This window comes from Trichogramma pretiosum, unplaced genomic scaffold (genome assembly GCF_000599845.2).
Source record: "Trichogramma pretiosum strain Unisexual culture from Peru unplaced genomic scaffold, Tpre_2.0 scaffold36, whole genome shotgun sequence".
Classification (NCBI taxonomy): domain Eukaryota; kingdom Metazoa; phylum Arthropoda; class Insecta; order Hymenoptera; family Trichogrammatidae; genus Trichogramma; species Trichogramma pretiosum.
In genome coordinates, this window is record NW_019641685.1 from 884290 (window position 1) to 911573 (window position 27284).

At 45.8% G+C, this 27284-nt stretch overlaps 1 protein-coding gene across 1 annotated transcript in view; it reads left to right on the forward strand.

Moving 5' to 3' along the window:
* Positions 1-4679: 4679 nt before the first annotated feature.
* LOC106659679 overlaps positions 4680-27284 on the forward strand; it is a 73126-nt gene continuing 50521 nt past the window's right edge. Inside the window, exon 1 of the mRNA XM_023461167.1 lies at positions 4680-7072. Coding sequence (XP_023316935.1) covers positions 4680-7072 — 2393 coding nt within the window. The remainder of the gene's footprint in view (positions 7073-27284) is intronic.

Genomic DNA, 27284 nt, shown 5'->3' on the forward strand with positions numbered 1-27284 from the left:
TTATCTTTATGATGGAAATAAAAACAAGTCAGAGCAAAAGGTCAGTACAACCGATCATGCAGCAAAAATCATTCAATCGGCTCTCGATAACCAAACTCTTCAACTTGTAAACTAATTGATTCAAACCATTCAGCTTCTATCCATTAACGAGCAGCAGAATTATTCATTCGTACCAATTAACAGTGCTTGGAAAACGAATGGTAGTGGCATCAAAATATATATGTATTTATACAAAATACATCTATATTATTTAATATAACTGAAGCATACTCGCATTTTTCTTTAATCCCAAGTCAAGTTTGAGTTTCGAAGATGCAGATGTATGTATGGAAAAAGCTCTCTCTCTTTCTCTCACGCGCGCGCTTGGTCGTGGAAAAAAGTAAGCTCGTTGGAGATGAAGAGAGAGAAAGAGAGAGAAGAAAAGCCTCCGAAAATACGAAATCACGAGCAAACATAATTGACCCGTTGAAGTTTTAAACAAAGAAACAAGTCGGAGAAAAGATTTTCAAGAAGCAAAGGAGAAATAGAGAAAAAGAACGAGTGGCAGAAAGATTTAGTAAGACGAAGAAAGTCCGAAAAAGAAACAGAAGAGGTGAGCGAGAGCAGTACGCGCATGTGTGTCTACACGCACAGGCCGAGAATTGAGGCCCAAGAATTTCTTGTTCTTCGGATGTAGAAAAAAAATTGAAGCAGAGAAGGAGCAAAATGCTTGCAAAAAATTAGCTTGTCGATTACTACTATATGTCTGCATGCTGTATATAAAGCATGAGCATATTTAATAACGACGGACACAAGTAAAAAAGTCCGAGAAAACTCAACGAAAGAAATCCACACCAATATAAGCTTTTGTATGCAATTGTCGGATATACAAGGATTAAATCTGTATATATCATAGGTCATATAGCCAGACTTCCACTCGAGGAGAGAAAGGAAGGTGTACAGCCGGGCAAGAGCAATCCGGAGGCAGTTTTTGCAGCCCGAATAGCCCCTCTTTCGCTGTATATAGTGGCCTCTTACGTGATAATTAGCCAGGGCATTGGTCGCTTGCGATAATTAGCGGTCCAGCAAAGCTCTGCGAGAGTAAAGTTCTTACTGCGAATGCGAGGAGAAAACTCCTAGCGTCTTGCCCTTTGAGCAGAAAAAAATGTTCTCGCTCCACGGGGGAGCATGAAGGGGATCACCGGCGGACGAATTATCCATATAGATTCCAGCTACTCTTTCTATGTGTATGCGTTCGAGCCGACTCCGATAGGGGATGTTTTTCAAAGCGGCCGGAGAAGTCCGTTTAGTTGGCAATGTCCGGTTAAAGCTTTTACTTTGCCACATCCAAGCTAAGATCTCAAGATAACTCTAATTCTCTAAGTCCATAGATGACTCATGATTGAGAGTATCTAAAGAGTAGATATATCAATCTATATATTAAATACAATTTCAATAAAAATAAAAGTTACAGTATTAAAAACACTTTATTAAATTTATTAAACGTTGTGTTAAGTAGTCTAAAAAAAATCGGCTGCTAAAACGATATTTTAAAATAGTCTGTAAATCGACTTTTTTCATTCAGGTCCTTTTTTCCTCTTTGTTTCTCCTTACCATTGAATATGTTTTACCACGAGTTGGATGCATAAAATCCTGCATGCATACGGTATACTTCATGTCACACACTACACGTTTGAACAAATCTGTATTGCTTATGAAGTTAAAATTCACGCAATGTTTATTGGTTTATTCCTAAATTGTAGTAAAAAACGTTAACTGAGTAGAAAAAGGCTTGGGACTAAAAATGATCAAAAATCACTCAATCGGTTTAAGATTAAAACGAATATCGGATCTACACGTGGTCAACTCGATAGCATAAAAATAATTCATACGAGAGACGTTGCGAAAAAAGTCGAGTATTTATTTGCTCCAAGAGCTTCAAAGTCACGCTTGTAATCTACACTGCATGAGTATTTCAAGACGTTTGATGGCCGCTACTGCAGTGTAGATGCAACAATATCATCCGCACGTGAAAAACCAAAACGTCATCGTAGGGAAACGGGGAATTTCATGTTTAAAAAAGTCCGTACGTTTACTGTATACGAGAGAGAATGTATAGTGTAAGAGAGGAGGCGATCGAGTCGAGTTAGACAGTAGCCAAATGCTCGGCAGTGTATAATATGGATCAAGTCGATGAGCGGCTCGATCGACGCGCGGTGTCGGTGAAATAAAGAAAAAAAGAAAATAAAAAGAAAAGGTAGCGCGGATAATGGACTATGAAAGAGAAAAGAGATCGCTGCAGTACATCAGCTCCCACATTGAATGTATCAGGCGCGAGAACACATCAGCGTATTCGGACACGCATCAATTTCGCATCTCTTTCTCTCTCTCTCTCTCGATCGCGTCTATACGAGAGTATAATATAAGCGAGGGTTGAGACAGCTACTGTGCGCGCCGCGTGCAATGTGCGAAGAAGTAATGCAGAATCGTGCGAGTCGAGTGTGGGAAGGTTCGTGGGCAGCAAAAACGAAGAAACGGTAGTTCGGATCGCCACTCATTGCTCTGCTCCTTTTGCCTGGGCTAGCTTTGCCCAGCCGCGCTTGATTCGACGTATTATAGTGTGTACACATTGTTGTTGCGATACTTCGTGGCATGTGTACACAAAAGCTCTCTCGTACTCTCTCGAGGATCACCGCGGAGTCTATCTCTCTTTCTCTCTCTCTCTCTCTCTCTCTCTCTCTCTCTCTCGTCGATTAACAACTTTATCGCTCTTTCAGATGCATGCCCGATCGCGTGAAAAACACCAAACGGCGCTGAGATATATTAAAATCCTTGTCTATCTTCTCCGATAGCTCGTGCCTGACTTTTTTTTGCTTAACACTTTTTTTACCGTAGCAGTTTCGCGGAGCAGCGCGAGCGAGAACGAGGCGTTGACGAATCTTTTGCCTTCCTCGAGTTATAGGTACAGACATACGTATGCACAATGTATATCGTGACAACGCGCGCCGACGCTATCCAAGATTCTTTTCGCCTATGCCGATTGATTGAAATAGATATGGAATAAGCTGAACGTTTATTGGACTGTGTATATGGAGGTGAATCTGTTTTGCCCATAAAAAATTACGAGTATGCGTTGATTTGTTTTTATTTTGAGCCGATCGCGTATTTTGTTTCGATTTGTTTGGCAATCATACTAGGTCAGATACACTATAAGGCGTGAATCTTTGTAAACGATATCTTTGATACCATAGACTTGTACTTATATCGAGTTCGTCGCTTCTTCAACTCGATAAAAAGAAAAAAATCTGGCTGCTTTTCAATTACGTTGAATTCGGTAGAACAAGATCTAACATTCTTTGCCGTCACTTAATCGATGCACATGCAAAACTAACGTAACTCAAAGCCCACCAGTGAATGATTCTCAATAGTGATTAGAAAATGCATCGGCTTATATGTTCAGAATATGTTTCTTGTCCAATCTTTAGCTCAAAAATGCACATAAATTGAATGTTTATCATATCTTTTCACACATTATGAAAGCTTCCCCGAAAATTCACAAAAAGTCTTTTCTTAGACACTTCCAGAAAGCTTACAAAATGTTTGTTTCTAGCTCGCGTAAAGCATTGATGAAACCGTGGTAACCTTTTTTATAACTGACTAAAAAGTTTGAAGTCTTTTTTCAAAATTTTCGTGCAAGCTTTCGACAAGTTTCCTGAAAGGTTGTAAGAAATGTTCCACGGACTATATTTAAAACATTTTTTTTAATGTAAGCTTTGTGGAAGCTTTACTAAAAATTTTAGGGAAATTTACTGGAACCTTTTCGGAAGCCTTCTCGAAAGTTTTCATGAACGTTTCTTAAAATTTTTGAAAAGATGCGACAAAAATTTTAATGAAATATCTAAAAAGCTTTTTAGAATCTCACTAGTGTTTTACGTTTTATATATTGTCACGTGGATGCGCCGAGCATCAGGTAACGCTGACTCGGCTCTTCCCCGTGACTGCAAGCGTTCTACGCTGCAGCCGTTCGTCCGGGCCGGCGACGATGATGCACCTGACGATGCGTCACCGCGGGCCCCCCCTTTTTAATTGCAATGTCTTAATCATAATGAGCATCAGTCCTAATCAAGTCGCAGTTGACTACGGTTCGCTTTCATTTCACTCTTCTCGATCTCTCTTCAAGTTTTTACCGCTGCATTAACTCCTATGCGTATTCTTATTTATTATTTCCCCAATCCTCCAACGATTCCCCACGTATCAATTGGTGCTAGGTGCGGTGTTTTTTTTGGAGGCTCCCTTGGGGTTTTCTTTTTAAAAAGATTTTTTTTTATGTAACGCATAAACAACTTTTTTCGGAAACGCGATTTACGGTCGAGTGAACGAACAATAGTGAATTGATAAGTGAAGTTTCCTGCCAGAGGCGCAAATCCAATACCAGCAGAAAAGTGATAACCGAGCGCCAGCCAGAAGCTCAACAGCAATTAGTCACGAATTTAGAATGCCATCAATATTTCTTATTTTATGGTAAGTTTACTTTTTTATCAATAATTTATAGCATACATATTTAGTAACGCCTTGAGAGCAATAACGTTATATAAGGACTCAAAATATTTCGCGAATATTATATTTAAATTTTTTTTTATTTGCTGTTGGCCCTCTTACCTTTTTTTTTCTAAATTTTTTATATATTTTTAACAATAATAATGGGATTGTTCGGGCCAAAGAGCAAAAATAACGAGGAAAATAGTTCCACGGGGGAAGGTATTTTGGAAATTGATGTTGTATTAAAATATTTAGACTCGTGCTCAAGCGCAGAAAGGCACGCAATTATAGCTAAGTATATGTCTAGCTCAGAGAGCGATGAGAGCGAGCATCCCCGAGATGATCGCACGGACGGCGTAGACAAATCAATAGATACCGCGCCCACACTCTCAAATCTAGTAGAACTTTTAAACCCAAATACAAGTTCCAATATGGCCCCCCCTACACAAGAAACACACACTAGCACATCAAATGCTCAGACAACAACACAATACGCTATACCGCAGGGCAGCGCTAGCACATCAAATGCTCAGACAACAACACAATACGCTATACCGCAGGGCAGCGCTAGCACATCAAATGCTCAGACAACAACACAATACGCTATACCGCAGGGCAGCGCTAGCACATCAAATGCTCAGACAACAACACAATACGCTATACCGCAGGGCAGCGCTAGCACATCAAATGCTCAGACAACAACACAATACGCTATACCGCAGGGCAGCGCTAGCACATCAAATGCTCAGACAACAACACAATACGCTATACCGCAGGGCAGCGCTAGCACATCAAATGCTCAGACAACAACACAATACGCTATACCGCAGGGCAGCGCTAGCACATCAAATGCTCAGACAACAACACAATACGCTATACCGCAGGGCAGCGCTAGCACATCAAATGCTCAGACAACAACACAATACGCTATACCGCAGGGCAGCGCTAGCACATCAAATGCTCAGACAACAACACAATACGCTATACCGCAGGGCAGCGCTAGCACATCAAATGCTCAGACAACAACACAATACGCTATACCGCAGGGCAGCGCTAGCACATCAAATGCTCAGACAACAACACAATACGCTATACCGCAGGGCAGCGCTAGCACATCAAATGCTCAGACAACAACACAATACGCTATACCGCAGGGCAGCGCTAGCACATCAAATGCTCAGACAACAACACAATACGCTATACCGCAGGGCAGCGCTAGCACATCAAATGCTCAGACAACAACACAATACGCTATACCGCAGGGCAGCGCTAGCACATCAAATGCTCAGACAACAACACAATACGCTATACCGCAGGGCAGCGCTAGCACATCAAATGCTCAGACAACAACACAATACGCTATACCGCAGGGCAGCGCTAGCACATCAAATGCTCAGACAACAACACAATACGCTATACCGCAGGGCAGCGCTAGCACATCAAATGCTCAGACAACAACACAATACGCTATACCGCAGGGCAGCGCTAGCACATCAAATGCTCAGACAACAACACAATACGCTATACCGCAGGGCAGCGCTAGCACATCAAATGCTCAGACAACAACACAATACGCTATACCGCAGGGCAGCGCTAGCACATCAAATGCTCAGACAACAACACAATACGCTATACCGCAGGGCAGCGCTAGCACATCAAATGCTCAGACAACAACACAATACGCTATACCGCAGGGCAGCGCTAGCACATCAAATGCTCAGACAACAACACAATACGCTATACCGCAGGGCAGCGCTAGCACATCAAATGCTCAGACAACAACACAATACGCTATACCGCAGGGCAGCGCTAGCACATCAAATGCTCAGACAACAACACAATACGCTATACCGCAGGGCAGCGCTAGCACATCAAATGCTCAGACAACAACACAATACGCTATACCGCAGGGCAGCGCTAGCACATCAAATGCTCAGACAACAACACAATACGCTATACCGCAGGGCAGCGCTAGCACATCAAATGCTCAGACAACAACACAATACGCTATACCGCAGGGCAGCGCTAGCACATCAAATGCTCAGACAACAACACAATACGCTATACCGCAGGGCAGCGCTAGCACATCAAATGCTCAGACAACAACACAATACGCTATACCGCAGGGCAGCGCTAGCACATCAAATGCTCAGACAACAACACAATACGCTATACCGCAGGGCAGCGCTAGCACATCAAATGCTCAGACAACAACACAATACGCTATACCGCAGGGCAGCGCTAGCACATCAAATGCTCAGACAACAACACAATACGCTATACCGCAGGGCAGCGCTAGCACATCAAATGCTCAGACAACAACACAATACGCTATACCGCAGGGCAGCGCTAGCACATCAAATGCTCAGACAACAACACAATACGCTATACCGCAGGGCAGCGCTAGCACATCAAATGCTCAGACAACAACACAATACGCTATACCGCAGGGCAGCGCTAGCACATCAAATGCTCAGACAACAACACAATACGCTATACCGCAGGGCAGCGCTAGCACATCAAATGCTCAGACAACAACACAATACGCTATACCGCAGGGCAGCGCTAGCACATCAAATGCTCAGACNCTCTCTCTCTCTCTCTCTCTCTCTCTCTCTCTCTCTCTCTCTCTCTCTCTGCACAATATGTGTATATACTTGCACACAACACACGCACGCGTATGTATGTACGGAAAAATGACACGCGACTCTATAGTTCGTTCTCCTACTCGTCGTCGTCGGAGTTCGCAGTCGTTGTCATCCCGCGAGTCCCTCGCATACACACACATGCGCGCGTACCTATGTGTATGCAGCTCCTTCTCATTTTTTTTTATTCCGTGCGACGTGCGATATATGCACTGTACGGTGAACCCTCTACTTGCCGCTGCTACTCACCAAGTCATCCTTTTGAGAGAAAGAGAAGGCGGACTCGACGCTCCACGTAGACGGGGAATGCGTCTGATCTATACCTCGCATGCACGAAGCTAAAAAGAGAGATGACGATGACTGCGTTCACACCACGTCGTACGACGACGACGACGCGATTGCGCTAATGTCGAGTTCTTACATTTTTTTTTTCTTTTTTCTTCGCTTTATATGCGACGCGTTGACGACAACGACAACGACGATGTATATATATACGTCTCGGTCCCGTTAGGCTTCTACTCGTGCTCCGTAGTAGTAGTAGTAGTAGTAGTATACGTTTACGTCATTGTCATCGTAACTCTCGGAGCTCTCTTCCTCTTTCTCTCCAGCAGCAGCTTGGATGAATTTTTTCTTTTTTCTCAAAAAAATAATACCTCAACTCGCTCGTTTTCCCAGGAACGAAGATGCGCGGGAAGATTTATCCAAATTACTCATTTCTAATGGGCGCTAAGGACTCGCTCTATACGCTCCTCCCTCTCCACCGCCAACAAAAATAATAGCCGCGGCGGCTCTAGTTTAGATAGAGATGAATTGAGAAAATAAGCCTCGGTGTTGTTGGCGCTGGTGTCCCCTACTTTTGCGGTTGCTACCGCTGATTCTGCACGCTATATATATAACGAGCAATTGAATTTAATAACTTAAGCAAGCATCGCGCGCGAGTAGAGCAGCAGCAGCAACGCACTTTACGAGCCCACTCACTATACTATGCCAAAAAGCCACTCGTGTCAGCCGCCCTGCCTGCCTCTGCCCTCTTCTCTCTCTCTCTCTCTCGCACTCGCTCGCAGTCCCTGGGAGCGCTTTATCTGTTAATTAGTCGTCTGCAGGTGAGAGGTTGCTGAAAATAATGTTCAATTCGCCGCGCGCGCTCGCTCTCGCTCTTGAAATAGGAGGCCTTTTAATGTTGTAAAATCCTCGTGACTCGCGACGACGCCTCTCTTTCTCACTCTGGAGGCTCTCCCGCGTATTATATATTATTATAATGTGCAGCACGAAGCCGAGGAGGAAAGGCGACGACGCAGCAGCAGCAGCAACACCGGACGCGCTCCAACCAAGCCAACGTAAACAAAATCCATAAAAATAAACATTATCGTGGTGCACGTCTACATTTCAGAGTCCTTTATATATACAAGTTGCAGCGCAGCATCAGCCGTGGCGACGAAAAAAGGGAGAAAAAAATGAGAAGAAGAAGAAGAAGGAGATAACCTATAAAAGAGACACGGCAAAGAAGCGCGTTGCAACGCAGAGCAGAGAGAGCAGAGAAGAACAAGTTAAGTAAGCACAGCGAAGAAGAGACATGGGAGGGGCGAAAAATCGAGGAGATAGATAAGATGAAGAGAGAGAGAGAAGAACGAAGCATATAATAAGACTCGCTCGCGCGCTCATCGTCGTCGTGGAGGCGACGTCGACGAAGAAGACAACGACGAAAATGCAGCGAGTTTGTGTGCTCGCAGGCTATATGCCATTCTCTCTCTCTCTCTCTGCCTTGCTGCAAGCGGCGAGCCCGAGTGGTTATCTAGATTATGGCATTCCTGACTTCGAAGAAGCTCTGCGCTGTGCTGTATTGCTGTATATCGCTGCAGCGACCACGCGTGAACGCGTCGAGCTCTCTCTCTCTCTCCGCGTAAATATATATATAATACAATTTAAAGCTGACCAAGCGCGACGAGAGAGACCTTTAGATAGCTCTGGCGCGCGCGCGGCCGCAGAGTAGAGTGAGAGAGAGAAAATAAATCGAGAGAAAAAAGAAATTTCCTTTTTCGTGTCAACGAGAATAGAAAACAAGTGGGCAGCACCGAGGAATCTGTGTGTAAACACAGAGACAAACAAGAGAAAAAAATTAGATGACACTTTCCACAAGACCCAAATTGTCTCTGGTGTCGTATTGTATACAGTTGTGTAGAGACAGAGAGAGAGACTAATTTGACGACGCGTGCCACACCGAGAGAGAGATCGGCCATTGTTTGCTCATCACACCTGAGACACGATTATGTGGCTTTTCGTCACTTTCCATCACAATGAAGGAAGAGACGATTCAAAAGGAGAGAGAGATGAGCTCCGTATATAATCGTTGTTGCGTAATCTTGATTAGGATATAAGGCGCACAGGTCGTGTCACACGCCGGCAGCTGTATAAATACATCCAAGAGCGAGATAAAGCATCTTTCCGCGACGACACTTTTTTTCTCCCTGTCTCTTTCGATCGATCGGTCGGTCGGTCGCAGTCTAGCGGGTGCTATGCAACGCAGAAAGTAGCACCAAAGTTTTCAGCAGCAGCAGCAGCAGCCACGAAGAAAAATCCCTAGAATCCGGAAGACGAAGGCGCAGATTATATGGATTTCTGCCGGTGCAGCATCAGGAGGTGGAGGAGGAGGAAAACTCGTCAATGAGATTTTCACGCAGATTGAATAAGTAAACGATAATCTGATCGGCGACGACGGCCAAGACGAAGTTGCCATTATGCAGGCACACACAGGCACATGGCAATGGCATTGCACCCCGTTCCTGTCGTGCCAGAGGTTGCGTGTTGCGTGCATACACGCCTGCTTGAATTAGCGACAGGCGTTATACCTAAATACCTCCGATATTTCTCTCGCCACGAAATATCGCTTCGATGCTCGTGGAAACTTCGGAATATAAATCCTTCGCTACTTTCGTTGCAAAATATATCATCATCGCACTTACGTAGATCAATCGTACGTTGCAAAGCATGAAAAATTGGAGAAACGCGAGGACGAGACTCGAGGAAAAATGCGAGAGAGTCGAGTTCGAAGAGACGCGCACAGATGGCGTTAGAGGTCTCGCGAAACTCGCTGCAGTGCACTGCAAAACTGCAGCATCGTCTTCGCGGATGCTGCACGAGATACAAGACCCCGTTTTTCCCTTCTCTCTCTCTTCTCCCATTCTCTTTCACTCTATAGGTACGCTGGCTTCTTCGCCACGTCTACTAGAGCTCCAAGACTCTCTTTTCTTTTCGCGTTGTATGTATAAGATACACGAGCTCCATTCATGGCTGCGTGGAGGTTGCGCAATTTAAATCGATATTTTCGTTAAGGGACGCGAATCTCTTTTTTGTCTTCCTCTTCTTTTTTTTTTAATGAGAGGCCTGTGTGACTCGGCTCTTCTTCTTCTTATTCGCGCGGCTGCATTTAAAACTGTTTATTCCCTCATTATCCTGACCCTCCGTACGTACGGTAACATCGTGTGTGCCCCTGTGTGTGTGCGAGTATATTTTCCAAAATAAACAATTTTCTACCGCGGACAAATTACGATTTTCGGTCGTCCGCGAACCTGTGATGACGCGAATTAAAGTCCCCTCCCCCCGAAATAAAAAAAAGGGGAGAAGAAGCCTTCCTGCCTCGCGTCGCGCCCGAGCGACGATGATAAGGGGAAAAAAAGGAGGTGAAAGAAGAGCAATTTCAGTGATCACATGTAACGGCTCGCGTGATTTCTATAAGCGCGCGAGAGAGAGAGAGAAGGAGATGTATATAGAGAGAGATACGTATTAAAGTCCTCTCGCTAAGGTGGGCCGCACGCTCATTACCGGGATAATGGTTATTTCGATCTCCCCTCCCTTTGTCCCATGCCTGGTTGTGGCCCCGGTCCGGGCTCGAATTATCATCGAGTCACCTCGACAATATAAGGCGGCCTACCGTCGTCGTCGTCGTGGCTTTATCGAGGCGAAGGACCGGTCCCGACACAGTACGGCCATACACACGTACACACACACACACCGATGATTCATCAGAAGAGATATGCGAGAGCAAAGCCATTCAAGTCGCGACGGCAGTCGAGTTCGCGCGCGGCACCACCATACACCTTGATATACAACGTGAAACGCCGAACGAGAGCAAAATAAAACGAAGAGAAAAGAAAAATGAATCGACAGCCTAATATGCACTTGTTGTAATAAAAAAGAAGAAAAAGGATCACAATAGCAGTGCTACAACAAAAAGTCAATTGGATCGAGCTCCGCTCTTACTTATGTGCTTTAAGTAACAACTTCTAATTGAGTCGAGAAAAAAAATTCGTTGATTATTAGGGCCTGTCTTAAAAGCTTTTCCTATAAAAGCTATTCTCCGATTGTTGTGTCCCATCGCGTACATGTACAGTTACACACGCCGGCAAAGTATATTATATACATCGTGCCACAGATGTTACGCAGCGATTCGCGCACACACGCATTTATATAGGTGGGTGGGTGGATGCGAGAGTTAATTTTATTCACGAGAAAATTAAGTTGTTCAGCGAATTGAGCCAAGACGTACACACGCGCACGCGCACACATCCTTTCGACCGGCGCGTACGTATATACAGTTGTCGAGATCTTTTTGCAGCCTTAGCAGCTGTTCCCGGGCAGTCGTGGCAGCTTTAAAAAGCTCTCTCGGTACTTTTTCGGCGGCGATTATAATTTCGCGCTGTGCCTTATACCGAGTGAGTGGTGAGAGAGAAGGAGTACGATGAACTCACCCACGCCGGCGCCTTTTTGCCGTATGTGCGCGCGGGTGTATACGTATGTATAACTCCCGTGTCATTAGTTTTCGCGGCGTCGATCAACTCAATTAAGGCACTGCTGCTGCTGCTGCCGAGAAAGAGAGAGAGAGAGAACCTTTTTCCCCTAGTACGCATACGCACGAATATGCGCATGGTTCAACACTTGGCCGTGTAACGACGTTACGTGTCTGCGCACTTTCCATACTGCGAGTATTGGGCCGAACACACACACACACACACACACACACACACACACACATACCCATGCTCTCGATTACAATCGATTGTTCTTGTCGACTACGACGACGGTAGTAGTTTTTCCATTTTTATGTTATACTTTTTTTTTTTTCATTTTACCTACGGCGCCGCCTATGGACTGTGTGCCTATTCGTAGAGGCATATACGCGTTTTGAGTGCCAATTATCGAGTGTACGATGGAGAGTCGAGCAATTACTAACGTGCGTATATGTGTTTATGTGTGTTTGTGTGTGTGTGTGTCCGCTGCACTGCACCATATATATTATACGTGCAGCCTGACCGAGTCTGTGCAGCAGCATTTCGTGAAAGCGCCAGGTTTTCACCGGTACGCTCCAAACGTTTTTCGGAGAAATGCGATACATTCGTCGAAAGAACCGGGGCTTGTACACGGGCGACTTTTGCACTCTCTCTCTCTCTCTCTCTCACTACTGCAGTCGTTGTTGTTGTTGTTTTCGCTATCCGCTCTTATTTTGCGCGATAAATTGCAGATAAATCAATCGAATTGTCCGCGACTCCTTCGTATATACAATATAATCGCACCAGCAACGGTGTACTCAAGCGACAATCGCGCGGGATCGGTTTTAAGTTTTGCTATTTCCCTCTGCGCGCGTATATAAATAAGAAAATACGCGAGCGATATACAGCAACAACTAAAAAAAAAGGGCAGGAAAAAGTACAAAAAAAAAAAAAAATAAAAGAGCGTAACGAGCGCGTAGCGCATACTCGGCGCGGCAATGGTATGTATTATCTAATCAACGTCGGCACCATATAAACTCGGCTACACACACTCTATGTGCGAATGCGAGAAAATGTATATATATATTTATACGCGTGCGTATGTCATTATGCTATGATCGTACTATTTTTCAAATCCAATTACTGTCTCGTTATGGTGCAGCGCAGAGAGGAGCTATAGCTAGACAAGCGTCGAGTGAGATTTCCATCAACGCGGCACGCACGCACGTAGAGGCACAAATTTTTAGTGCCTCCGATGGTTAATACCATCGTATATATGTACCATATAGTATGGTATATAAAGCCAAGCGCTGCACTGGGGGTGTTATAAATAGAATTCGCTGCAACTGTATGTATACCATATAATGCTCTGCTCCACGAGCGCAGTCGTTGGTGCCAAAGGTTTTTTTTTTTGTACTTTTTTGAAGTTAACTCCTTGTAGTCTTTATAATCGATTCGTACACACACCATCTACTTGGTGTGTGTGCTCTGATTACCCAGTAGAGTAGCTGCAACCCATGAACGAGCCGCACGCGCCTCGCTGTGTAATACGAAAAAGGAAACTAGCGCGTACGTATAATCATTATGCGGGGAGCTCGTTGTTAATACCAGTCCGAATAGAAAAGTCCCTGTATACTGTTGTCCGTCTGTCTCCGTCTCTCTCTCTTGGGACGATCGTCTCGAGGACTTTCCGCAAGGATGGCTATGGCACATCCGGCTATCTACTACGAGTCGATATATATAATACTCGTAGCACAAACTACGGCCACAAACGCGCGCAACCTGTTCTTCTCTCTTCGCTACTTTAACTTCTGCCGTATAGCTGCTGATGCTCTCTTCCTCTCTTCGCACTCTCTGGGCTTTTTTTCAATACCCATTCGAGTTAACTCTCGACTTTTTTTTTTGCTCGTCTCTGGTTTAAGAGAGGCGAGTCGTCATTACACCGATTCTCACACGTGTACGTATACCACTATACGAGGGTAGTACGCGCGATGAGCATCAACGGCTGTGTGTAGTTTGGTCAGTCGATACCAGCCGCATGACAATTTGTCGAAAGGACTATTTCTTATACATATTATGTAGTTGTGTGTGTGTGTGCGTGGGGCCCCTCCGAGACAGAGAGAACGAAACCATATATCATTAGCCTCGAAAAGTCAATTTTCGTTCGATTGGTTTTAATTTCGAGCAGGACCTTTATTATGTTATTTTTGCTCTTATATTCTTCCTTCTCGATTCAGGGAACGACACGTTATATCCCTTTACCATCTACCTTTAATACGTGTCTTTTGCATCAAATAGAGACGTATATCGAGCCGTTTCCTTCGCGCTGGACGCGATTCGCCGGAACGCGTCACTTTCTGTGTACTCTACGCATATATACACATTATAATACACACATCTCGCAGAAGTTAAAGCAGTTAGCTTTAAACGACTCCTTCGCTAAATGATACCTATATGCGCCGCGGCGGGGCCCTCTTCAGACTGACTGCGAGTATATAGTAGTAACTCGAGTTTAAAGAAGAAGACGAAGAAAATACGACAAAGCTCGGGCACATAGCAATCGCCAAGTTGCGTCGTCGTCGTCGCTTTGCAGTTGAAAATCGTATATATGTACGTACGTACGTACGTATTGTAGTAATGAGTATTATGCGCGCGCGACAGAACCGACGTTTACAAACGCCTATTGCCGAGTACACACACACACACCATTCGCACGTCATATAGGGTTCGCGTCGAGGACTTTTCTCTGTTTCTGTGCAGTGCGTGTCGTCGTCGTCGTCGTCTCGCTAGTGTCGTCGCACTCATTCGCTTTTATGCTTACACTAATAATAAGTCTCTCTCTGTTGCAGTCGCGGCGCGGCAAAAGAGAGACAAGTCCTCGTATTCGGATTTCGCGAACACAGTAGTAGGTATGGTTATATGGTAGTGGAAATGTCAACGAGCGGCCGTGTTATTTTCAGGCGTTTTTATTATAGTTACAGAGCTCGCGCGCGCGCGGGGGGCAATTATACGTCTGATTCAATTAATATATAGAATTATTTTACTCGCGGTGAGACACGACTTAATTACCTAATCGTTTCTCGTCGAATTTCTTCATATATATAATATGTGCAATTTTTTATATCAACCGATAGAGAGATTGGCAGCTGCTGCTCCGCGTGTACGTCTATATCTCTATAGACCAAAAGGAAACTATACTACTGCTGCTGATGCAACTCTAAACGACGCCGCATTTCCGTACGGTACATTAGTATGCGAGCGCGAGCCGGGGCCTATGCGCCGCTCTCGATGCATACGAAATCGCAGCAGCAGCAGCAGCACACGATGCTCGTTTATATATATACATATTCCGACGTATTTCCAGTTTTAATCAAGTCGAACGTCAGTTGTGATTCGAGATGATTGAATTCGCGAGCTATATACACATCATAGCTGTACTTGCAGCTAGGCAGAGAGTGAAAAATGCGTCGCGCCGCGCGCGGCTAGTCGCGGATCGTCGATATCATATATAGGTATACGCGCGCACGTCGTTATAAACATGCGCGGCCCACACGTCGCGGCGCGTATTACGTATCAACGGCAGCAGCAGCGAGCATAGCAGCAGCAAGCAGCCGAGCGAAAATGAACGTATACGCGCGGCTTGATTAATTACGCACGGCCAAAGAAGTGCATAACGCATATATAGAATATACACGTATAATATAATAATAATGAAAAAAAGAAAAATAAAGAGTTCGGGGGAGCTGCACAAGTGCGTCCTCGGTATATACGGTCGTATATTATTTTCGCTCCTCGTTAAATGCAGAGTAGGTGCACACATGCACATATATGTACAAAAAGGAGAATCGTATATGTATATAAGTAGCGAAGAAAGCGCACGGGAGGGAGCATACGGCACGTATATGAAATATAAAAGTGCGTGCGCGTATGAGAGAATGAGAGGCCGAAACGAGCTGTGCGTGGCGCGGGCGCGTTAAAAAAGAGAGTGCGAAATGCACGCATATATATGCGTGCGCGCACACGCAGCGCCATGGATATAATACGAAGAGAAAAAAAAACGCTGCTCGGGGATCGAATAAAAGAGAGACTGCAGTAGCAGCAGTAGTAGTCGTGTTATAAAATCAGTAGCCGAAGACGAGGACGACGAGGACGAAAGAGACGGCGATGTCGGCGCACACAAGAATAGTCCTACTATACCATATACACGAGCGAGCGCCTAATGCCAGGGCCTCGCTTTAATTCATCGCGCCGCGCATAATATTATATATAAAGTCAGTTTGGTGCGTACTGGACCGTGCAATTTATTCGCTTCGTACAGCGACTACGTCAAAGTTAGTATAAGGAAGCGAGCGAGCGAGAGAGAAGGAGCTGCGCACTGCGCACCGCACGCGCAAATCTGCAGCAGCACACACTGCACACCGACTAGACACGCAGCTATATAGCTAGAGCTAGCTTTGGTACACAACATCACGCGCCGATATGAGCGGCGTCGAGGGCGGCCCGTTAGTTTCCGCGAATCCTGCGCGGCCTAATAAATTCCTACTGCAGCAGTGGTGCAGCAGCAGCAGCAGTTAGTATGGACTCTTGGAGCTATCAGCGCGAAGCGTCTCTCTCTCTCTCTCTCTTCCTTCGTGTATATATATAATACGCACGTGCTTGGCGGTTTTTGCCCGTGAATCGCTTTGAACGCGGAACGAAGATTTTTTTCTCTCTCTCTCTTTTTCGAGTGATAAAGCCTCGGCGGAAAGTCCAATGTTGTTAGCTAATATACCTGTGCGCAGCTCTCCGTCAATTTATACTCTGCCTAATCTTAGCCGCAGCGAGCGAAGAGAGTAGAGTAGAGTTAGAGGGAGAGAGAAAGAAAAAAAAACACACACAAGAGAGGAAAGAGAGGACTGATGCTGCTGCTGCTCCGTCAGCTAATTGCACCCAATTAGCGACGACGACTGTTGCTGCTGCTGCGACCGTATAGTGGCGATTGTGCGATTGCACCCGGCTGATGGCGTGGCTCGCTCCGTTGCTGCTGCTGCTGCTGCTACTTTTGTGCGCGAAGGAGTTATATATACAGCAAATTCTAGCCTTCGATCGAGCGTAAAATTATTGTTGCCGCGCCAAGTCGCGAGAGGTCAACGAACGACCTTGCGCGCTACCATCCTAAGTTCGTATAATAAGTAATCATCGCTAAGGCAGCAGCAGCAGCGGCAACGGCAGTGCCAACCGCGCGTATTACATTATATTACAGCGGCAGCACGTCCGAGTGCATCGCGCAGCCAGCCAGCCATGCCAGAGAGCCCACTCGACTTGGCGCGCATGAGTAATGAACCGCGAAGCTAGGCTGTCTTCGAGATGCTTCGTTCTCTCTAGCTCATCCTCGCCTTACGCTCTCTTTGCGTGAAAATTCCGAAACTGCGCGGCTAAAATTTTTTTTCCGCAGCGTAAGGCGATTATTATACGAATCGATTATGATAGCCCCACGCACGTATACAAGTACAATGTAAAATCTTTTAAATCTTTCGACTAATTCAAGCTCTCTTACACGTACGCTTATAAATTTTTCGCAAACACATAAATTCCTCCTCTCGCGCGCGTGTGTGTGTGCGGCAAATGGTGGTTATTGTAATTGCACTTATACACTCGTTGGGGTCCCTCGCGCTCGCTCCTCCAGAGGTGGGAAATACTATACTCTTCCAAGCGCGCTGCATGGCCGTTAAATCATCGGTCGTAACTCGTTTTATAGTCCTGCGCACAGCGCTGCACGAGGAAAATAGTAAAATCAGCTACGGCTCGGTCGCGGAGAGAGTATATATTCGTGCGCGTTACAGTCCAAGATAATGGATGCATATATGCAGCAGCAGACGCAAAGCTCGACGATCATTCATTCTCACCTGCGCGCATATACTTGATGCGCACGCACCCATGTGCACGTCCTCTGACATTTTACGTCGTGTCCCGTAATAATTAGTCTATCCAAAGGCCGCGATGGAGACGTTATTATCGTGCATACATATGTGTGTGTACGCGGCGTACTGGCATCCTTTGTGCCGTGTACGAAATAAGCTTCGCGCTCGCGCGTCTCATCCATCAAAATTCGCTCGCGCATTATGTATACACGATCTATACGATGGCGAGTGTGTCTTGTATATATACCGCGCTCACGCACACACACACAGAAGATCTTTCGACCCGCGTATATAGTTTTTTAAATGCACCAACGGTTCCTGACGCTGCTCTGCCAGCAGCTCTCTCGTTCCAAATATTAAAAATTTCTCCTTGTCAAATGCGTTCCTTCGAAGAAAAGTTCGCTGCGGCGCACAGGGCCGCAGAGCAGCGCGCGAACTTCTTTTTTCTGATATATGTCTGTGAGCACGCTCGGGCCCTATATACAGACCGAGGACCTGTACGCGAGAGAGGAAGAAGAAGAATAAAGAAGCGTACTGTGCTCGCTCCTCGCGAGGAAGCTAACAGGTAATTTTTCTGGGCCATGACTTTACGAGCAGCAAATCACAGCGTTCTTTTTTTTTGAAGTGCAGTCGGGCGACGTTCATTCATCGTTGTTGCGCATTGGCAGTTCGCGAGAAAGAAGAAGAAGACCCTCCCGATGCCCAAAAAGTGCAGCGCAGTACGCACGAGTTATAGATCATAAAAAAAGTCAGCTCTCTCCCGAGCGTAGACCACGCACGAGGTAGAAAAAGATCGGTTCTAAGCGAAAGAAAGCCTATAATGGAAAAGCTCGAAGCCGAGAGAGGGAGTGACTTCGATTAGTCGCGAGTCGACGCTCTCTCTCTCTGCCTAGCTTATAGCTATATAGCTAGAGCCGCGGTATCGTCCTAGCATCGAAGTCTCCCATCCGCACTGGCGCGCGCGCACGATAGCTTCGCACGCCAGCTACATAGAAGCGTATCTTCCTCTCGGACCCTCTCACGCGTGTGTGCAGATACGTTTCCTCCTTTGCCGCCTTGTAAGTAACGACTTATTTTCCTCGTCATATACATACAGCTATACGCAGCTATGTATGACGCTATACTATCGAAGGTTGTAATATATAAAATATTTGTTTCTTCGTCATCGTCGTCGTCGTCGTCGTCGTAGTAGTCATCGTCGGTATCGTGCAGGTCGCCTGCCGAGAGTCGACAGAGAGAGGTTAATTGCACTTTGGCCGCGGCACCGACGCGGCACAGGCCAGGTAATGGTCTACCTTTCCGTTAGGTTTCGTACAAATGACTTTTCGAATAAGAGGGTCGTCTGCTACAGACACATACACACACGTACAAATGCACTTGTCACCTGTTACTTTCTTCCGGCTTTCTCGTATCGCAAATCCTCTCTCTCTCTCTCTAGTAGCGTGCAGCGCAGGAAACGACGCTTGTGCGCGCCGGCCGAATGATTTATTTCGCGTGCTACTTGCAAGAAGGTGCACACACACGCACGAGACTGATTGCGAGAGTTCAATTCGTCGACTTTTGTGTGTGTCTGTGTGTTGTTATATATAATACGTATTAAAAGGATATATAGCGGAAAATGACCTCAGCGCGGCGAAATGTCACTTTTTTTTTGTAGGGCGTGACGAAACAAGTTCGCCCGAGATATTTATATATATTAAGGAATATAATCGTTCACAGAAGCGAAAAAATCTCTCTCTCTCCTCTCTCTCGCGCCTTCGTGTCTTTTTCCTGGCAGAAAGCAATTCGACTGCGAGACGAGAAAGAGAGAGAGAGAAATTGCATCGCGTCCGCTGCGTCGTCGTGCGGTTGCCCCTCGCTTCGTCGTTATCTCTTTCTCTCTCTCTCACACTGTCTCACCGTTGCGGACTCGAAAAACCCGGCGTCTCAATTTGACTGCTGCAGCAGCAGGTAAGTCAAGCGTGCACGTAGGTATATATATTTCTCGCTTCACTCGCGCGTTGATGCCTCGCTCGCGCAGTGGCAGTAACGGCTCCGCTGCCGCTGCTGCGTTTTCTCGCAAGACACACGCATAAACACACACCTCGGTAAAAACGCAGGAGGAAAAGGACACGAACTGCGTGTGTGTGTGTGTGTGTGCAGCTCGCGAGGGTCACGGGCAAGAGATACGTCGGATTATCTCTATTCTCGCCGTCGAAAGCGCGTTAGCCACAAAAGCAAATTACTACCTTATATTCGCTCGACTGCTACTATAATGTGCAGAGTGAGTGAGAGAGCAGCAGCATCGGACTTTTGTGTACAATAAACTGCTTGCGTCGCTCTTGCTTTCTTCGCTCATAACATAAAGCTTTTAAAGGAACTCGCTTTGCTCTCTTGCACGGGCGAGACAGTAAAAGATGACTACTCTTTGGTCGTCGTCGTTGTTGTTGTTGTGCTGTGCTGCAGCAGTGGTTGCAGTTGTCGTCGTCGTCGAGAGACTTTATATATTCCCGTTGATTTTCAATTTTGCCGATTGCGAAACGACGAATCGGAGCTCTGTCGCGTCGTATAGTCGAGTGGATCGTTAAAAATCTCGAAGGCTACCTTCGATACGTATATACATATAATGTGCGTGCGTACGTACGTACATACATATACACGACGCGGCTGCGGGACCGAAAAGTGAGAGGAGGAGAGAGAGAGAGAGAGAGAAGGCGAAGAATCTTTTGTCACGATGCCGATTTCTTGTTGCGCTCCGGCCGTATTCCAATAAGAATGAAGTAAAAAAAAAAAAAAAAAGAAGAGAAAAGAAAGAAGCGAAAGAGAGCATGTGTGCAGGTATATGCTGGTTGTGTGTGCGTTGTTAGCAGCGATGTTGCACACGATATGTTTTACGTAAAAAATCGAGCTGTGCTTCTGCTGCTGCTGGAGAGAGAAAACGATTTTCGAGCGATGAACGCATATAATTGGAATCAGCGCGACTTTATTTGTGCAGCGCAGCTTCATAGAGAGTGTACGTACGTGTGTGTGTGTGTGTGTGTCATGTGAGAGAATTGAGAGTCAGACCAGAGAGACAGCACCTGCGCTCCCACACACAACACACAACACAACACACTATATACTTGTGGCACATTCAGAGGAGGTGCATCAATATTTCATTCGCGGTGTGCACACGCGGTATACAACACACCCTCGCACTCGATACTTTCGTACCGTAGAAGACACATTTTTTTTTTTTTTCAAGTGCTTTTATAAATAAAGAATCTCGGCTTTTATATAATTCGAAGCTCTTAAATCACGGGGTGATCATCCGCGCAGGAGACGCGAACTCGACGCGCGCTTTAAAAGCGTTCTCGAATCGAGAAAAAAAAAAAATAAACCGGGTGTGCTCTCTATAGAGCCTGGGACGTATACACATTTGATTATTTTCACGGAATAATAAAAAGTGATTGCGGTCGGTTTTCTGCGCGCGCAAGCAAGGCGGTACTTACGAGAGAGAGAGAGAGAGCGGCAGCGGCGACGGCAACGCGTACACGCTTCATTTATCAAAATAACAATCTTAGCCGAGTCCGAGAAGGCATTTATCAAAAAGTACATCTGCAGCAAAGGGAAAACTAATGCAAAGTAGCAGCGGAGGTGCACTGTATATAGTATTAGTAGCAGAATGCCTACGAACGCAACAGCGTAGAGAGAGAGAGCGTTAACTGTACTTGGAAGCAGCCCGGCAAAGGATCGGCATGGAAGATACTCGCTCGCGGACGGACGGACGCACAGTGTAAATAATAACGTAACGGATTTTAGCCAGGCAGAGATTTGGCGTGAGAAATCGATTCACTTGTTCGAGCGTTCGGAGCGAGAGAGTTTATTATATATATAATAATGGTATGAAGCTGTAATGCCTCGAGTGTGTGTGTAGTCCTCCGAGTAGATTTTATATAGATTTTATATATAAAACGCGCTCACGCACGTCAATTGCCATTTCTCATCCCTGATGCGCGCACTGTGAACGCACAGAGGAGGTAAGGAGGCTGCTGCTGCTGCTGCCTTTTTAAAACGACGTATAGAGCGACGCATAGATATAATAATGATAAAATAAAGGATAGAGGAGGCGCGGCTGCATGAAGCGGACGAGGACTAGAGTGTCCTGTGTGTGTGTGTGTGTGTGCTGCAGCTTTACCTGGGCAGACAACACGTCGATGTTACGCTGCGCAGAGAAGCTGAGGAAGCAACAGCAGCAGCAGCAACGAGCAAAGGATTTTTCTCTCTCGATTATAAGAAGCGTATAAACGCTCCCTGCGTGGTATTGTATGAGAGTTTGCCTCGTTAAAAGGTCGTATTCCGCAATACTGTTTTACTTAGTGTGTGTGTGTATGTGTATTTCTCTACAGTCGACCGGCAGCAGAAGCATCGGCATGAAGGTCTATTACAGCTATTGTCCCCAAGAATCGAGAATTTCGAGACTACTGCACATCGAGCGCACACTGCAACGAGCATCGCCCATAGCACATATATCGATGCTTCTTCGCATTCGACCATTACGCTCGGTTGGTTGCAGCGACGAGGACGCGCCTAGCCTTTTCTCTCTCTCTGTACTTGAATCATAGCGTACATACGCACATTTATTACATTATTAAAGCATCGAGCGAGAATCGATCCCCGACGCGCTTGTGTTAAAAACTTTCACACGTCCACTGCTTCGTGGATCACGGACCTATTAGAAGAATTTCGTACAGGCGATTATCTTTTTATTTTGTTATTTTTATTGCGTCGAATCACGCGATCTTTATATTACTTCTTTGGAAGTATTACGCTATATACCTAAGCGTTATTTATCAACTTTTTACTCTACCTAAAAAAATCGTTCGTTATAACGTGCCGCAAGAAAGCCAAAATAACACAATATCGGTTCGCGTCGTGTTTGACTTCGCACTAATAGGACGATCGGGGGTATCGATGTAAAATAGTAGTAAGCGATGCCTCCTCCTCCTCTCCTCTCGAGCACGAGAGAAGAACTGCCTCGCGCAAAACAATATTTGTATTATATTACTAACCCGGAGCACATCGTATACACGAGTATAGTAGAGGAGGCTCTACTCCGCGAGCATAAGAGTTTCTTCTCTGCGTTTAAGAAGGAGATGGACACATCTCTCTGCGCCGCGTATATATATATTACGACTGTTTCGAGCATCACTCAACACTGTACAAATATCTCTCGGTTTTATATATATAATATTCTGCGCTCGCGATGATGGGTATGGTATATAACGCGCACAATATCTATTACTTATTTGTGTTTACTCAGTCTCGAATCGCTTCTCCTGATATAAGTGGAGTCAGTGGCTCCGTGAGATTTTCAAACTTATAACGCACTGGACGTAGAACGTATAAAAAAAAACAAGAAAGAAAACAAAACACGAGCGCGCGCGCGAAAAATATGCCACAAGTGACGCGCCGTGTAGTTTTAGAACACTGCTGCTACACGACGAAGTTTTGCGAAATAACGGACTCTTTTGCAACTTATATTATATCCACCACTGTGCCTACTTCCACGACACACACCGTGCGCGCACCGGTGTGTACAGTGTTTTCAGCTTTAACGACGTAAATACCGAATTGTGTGTGTGCTAGGTAGGAGGACTTACATGGAGTTGGTTGTGTTCCAGTACATGCTGATGGTCTTGGCGCCGTTGCTCACGGTCGACAGCAGGACCGTTTGTAGGCAGACGAGGAACACGAGCGTGACTATGGACGTGGACACCATGTTTGCGCGGCGGTCTACGTTGCGCAGCACTGGGGTGCTTCAAGCCGGCGGCGGCGGCAGTTAGACCTGCTACCGGGCTTGTATTCGTTGTTGTTTTTTTTGTTGTTGCGCTGCTCCCGCTGAGGAGAAGCCGCCGCGGCCTCAGCCACCTCCTCGTCGTCGTCGTAGTCGGGCTACTGCTCAGCTGTTGAAAGGAGCAGCACCACCACCGCCTCGTCCTCGTCCTCGTCGTCTCGTCGTCACCTGCACCCTCCGTTGTTGCTCGTCTGTTCGTTGCCGGCGACGCTTTGCTGCTTCGTCTTGCACCGACACTGATTTTTTTCTCATCAACGACACACATGCACTGTTATACATCGACGACACTCGCGGATGTATGCCACTTTGTATTTTTTCTTGTATTTATGTATCACTTTGTTTGCAACTGCCACTGCACACTGATTTTTCTTCTTCTCGATACGACGATCGATCTCCGATCATCCAATTTTTTTTTTTTTATCCAAAAACACAAAAACAGAAAAAAAACAACACACTGACACTTCGATAAAAAAGCTTTCTCGCTCGAGTCGGAATCTTTTTCTTTCGCACACCGTTAACTCTCTGCTTTCTTTGCAATCATCGATCACACTCGCGGATTTTTTTTTTTTTATAAACAAAATTGACAACACGAGCCAGTCGAGTTATACAATTAAACACCGATGGAAATCCTTCTTAAAAAGGATCGATGCACGGAGCGCAAAATCTCGTGTTGCGCGCGCTCGCAGGGTCCGACGGGCGCCGTGTATCCGACGCTGCTGCTGCTGTTACTCGTCGACTGAAGCAGGCGCGCGAGCGCACACACAAATTCGAAATCCGTCTGATTATAATTTTCCTCTCGATGCACTTTATTATTGATTATTTATTAATATTATTGCGCACTGTTTGGCATCGAAACTTGTGTATACGATGAGCACCGGTGTGTATCGACTGTCACACACTGACGTACAGAACACTTTTTTCACATTAAAAACAAAAAAACCAAGAACCGATACACAAAATTCTCTACTTCCCTTCGAAGGCTCCGGGGGGAATGGGGAGGAAGAAAAAAAAACGTCGAGAGCGACTGGCTCTCGCACACACCACTATTATTATATACGTATATAAAATATAACACACACGCGCGCGATATACACAGCACGGGTTAGCCGGCTCTATATATATAACAAATATTCGACGCGACGGGCGCGCGCCTCTTGTTGTTTGCACGGTTTCGCGTACGCGTCTGAGAGTGGCGGTGCGAGCGCCGAGAGCGCTAGCCTGCCTTGCCGTACGCCGTGACTGGAAAGAGAGAGAGAGAGACAGACGTGTATACGAGCCGCCGAGCGGCGGCGCCCGAACGCCGACGAAGACGACCGAGAGCCGAGCACATACAGTCTGTATTACTGCGCTGATCTCTCTCGCTGTGAGTCCAGCCACGCGCGCCCTCCTTGCTCTATGCGATGCATTCGCCAACTGCACCGAGCGCGTTTAGCGTAGCGTCGGCGCATATTTTGCCACATCGTGCTATATACTCGGGCATTCGCTTCTCGTCCGACGACTCGTCAACGTGGTGTCCGTGTGTGACGCAGTCGATCGATCGCAGCCGCGAGTTTTCTCCGCCTGTCTTTTTCTTTTTTTTTTTTGTTGTTAAAATTATAACGAGCTCCGTACGACAACGACGAGTTTCCGAATAACCAACGCACATGATGCGCATTATTTTTACAACAATTTCAAGCTTCTTCTTTCCTTTCCTCCTTTTCTTTCTGGTTGTTACAGTTTCGTCCGTTCGAGTGGGGGAATATTTATGCAATCCTCCGGGATGGTTGTATATAGTAGCCGGCCGCGCGCTTGTAAGTCGAGTATTAAAGATGTGTGATTCGCAAAAGCCGATGCGCGATGCGCTCACATTTCGTCGTCGTCGTCGCGCCGAACAAACGCATTCATAGGGTAAGGCTCCGGTTCTCTCTCTCTCTGGCTTTAACTCGTTCAACACCACTACACAGGCCGTGCGCTCGCATATGTATGCAGCAGCAACGAGAGAATCCGGTTTTCCATAATTCTTTCGTATTACGTATGCATCGTATTCAATGCATTGGATATTTCTTATTATAATACACGTACATGGTATTATGGCCGGTCGATTTTTCGCTCTCGGGCAGGCTTTGCTGCTGCTGCTGCTGCTGCTGCTGCTGCTGCACATTCGGAAAGTCCGAGAGCTTACAACAACTGTACCGGGTTCGAAGGCCACGCGCCGAGTGCGTTGTTGTTGTTGTTTTATATAATCGCCGTGGCCAAGGTATCGAACTACCTACACACACACGGAACATTTTTGCTGCAGGATTTTTGTTTTTGCGGGAGGGATATATTGTTTACCCGTCCCGAGCTTCACTTTCCTTCGTACGTACGTACGCGTATGTGTGTGTATGCGATAACCAAATTACAGGTCTCGCGCAATTCGCACGGCATTATTCACGCTGCGCGGGAGTATACGAGGAACAAAAATTTAACAAAAAAAAAGGGGGGGAATAATTCAGGTATATAACGCATTACGAAATTTTTGAAACGATCGTCGCTCGTATACATACGCATACAAGTGAGAAAATATGAAGGTTACGATCGGTACCAACGTATACATACGTTCGCGTGTGTATTATATATGAATATGTGCAGCTCTCTCACTGCCACTGCCGCTGCACACACGTTGAGAAAACGAGTATGATCGCCGCGACTGCGACTGCCGCTGCCGCTGATTTGCAAGTGAAATTCTATCTCCTCTCGCGTATATTATACGTACGATACGAATTACTGCCAACTTAATTGATTGTAATTGCCATTTTAATTTAGCTTTTAACGGGCGATTATTACGTTACAAACGACACTTTCCCAAAAATTCAATATTATAATAATTTCGCGCGCGCGGCGACTCGTAATATAGCATAAATGTATTATACTGTGCCATTGAACGGCTGCGATCTGCATCAGCAGATCTCTCTCTCTCTCTCTCTTCTCTCTCTACGATACTCCGCTTGTATATTTCTGGATTAGCCGTTTATACGTATAGTACGCGGTAATAATGCGATAATCGCACTCGGCTACTCTCTCTCTCTCTCTCTCTCTCTCTTCGTTTAACCGGCTATAATACTTGCTTGCGTTATAATATTAAAATATATACACGCAGGAATAAATGGCGCGTGGCCCCAGTGCGCGTGGTGTATTTTTTCTAATAATTAGAGCGCGCTCGCCAAGTGGAAATTTGCTCGATAAGCATGCGCTAATGGGGAAGATCAACAGGAAGCTGCGCTGCGCGTTGGTCAAGCTACATAATATGTGCAAACGAGACGCAAAGCAGCTGCGCGTAGGAGTATACGATATATACGTTATAAAATATATAAGTTGCGTTTCGTAGCTGCTGCTACGTGTGATTTTTGCTGAATCGGCCGATATGACATGCCGCCGTGCATAGTCGTAAAGAGAGTCACAACGATCGGTATAATAATTTCGACTATAGCTCAATTTCGAGTTAGAGACATTTCGAGTGTTTGCCAATGGACGACGATCTTTCGTGGTATATAATTACGTAAAGTATCATTGCTGTAGTTGGTCATAGAGAACACTATCCCGAACATTATCCGAGGTTAACCTCTCGAGTCGTGTATAGTCTTTAAAAATCCCGAGTGCCGTCATCCTTTCCTCGGCTATATAT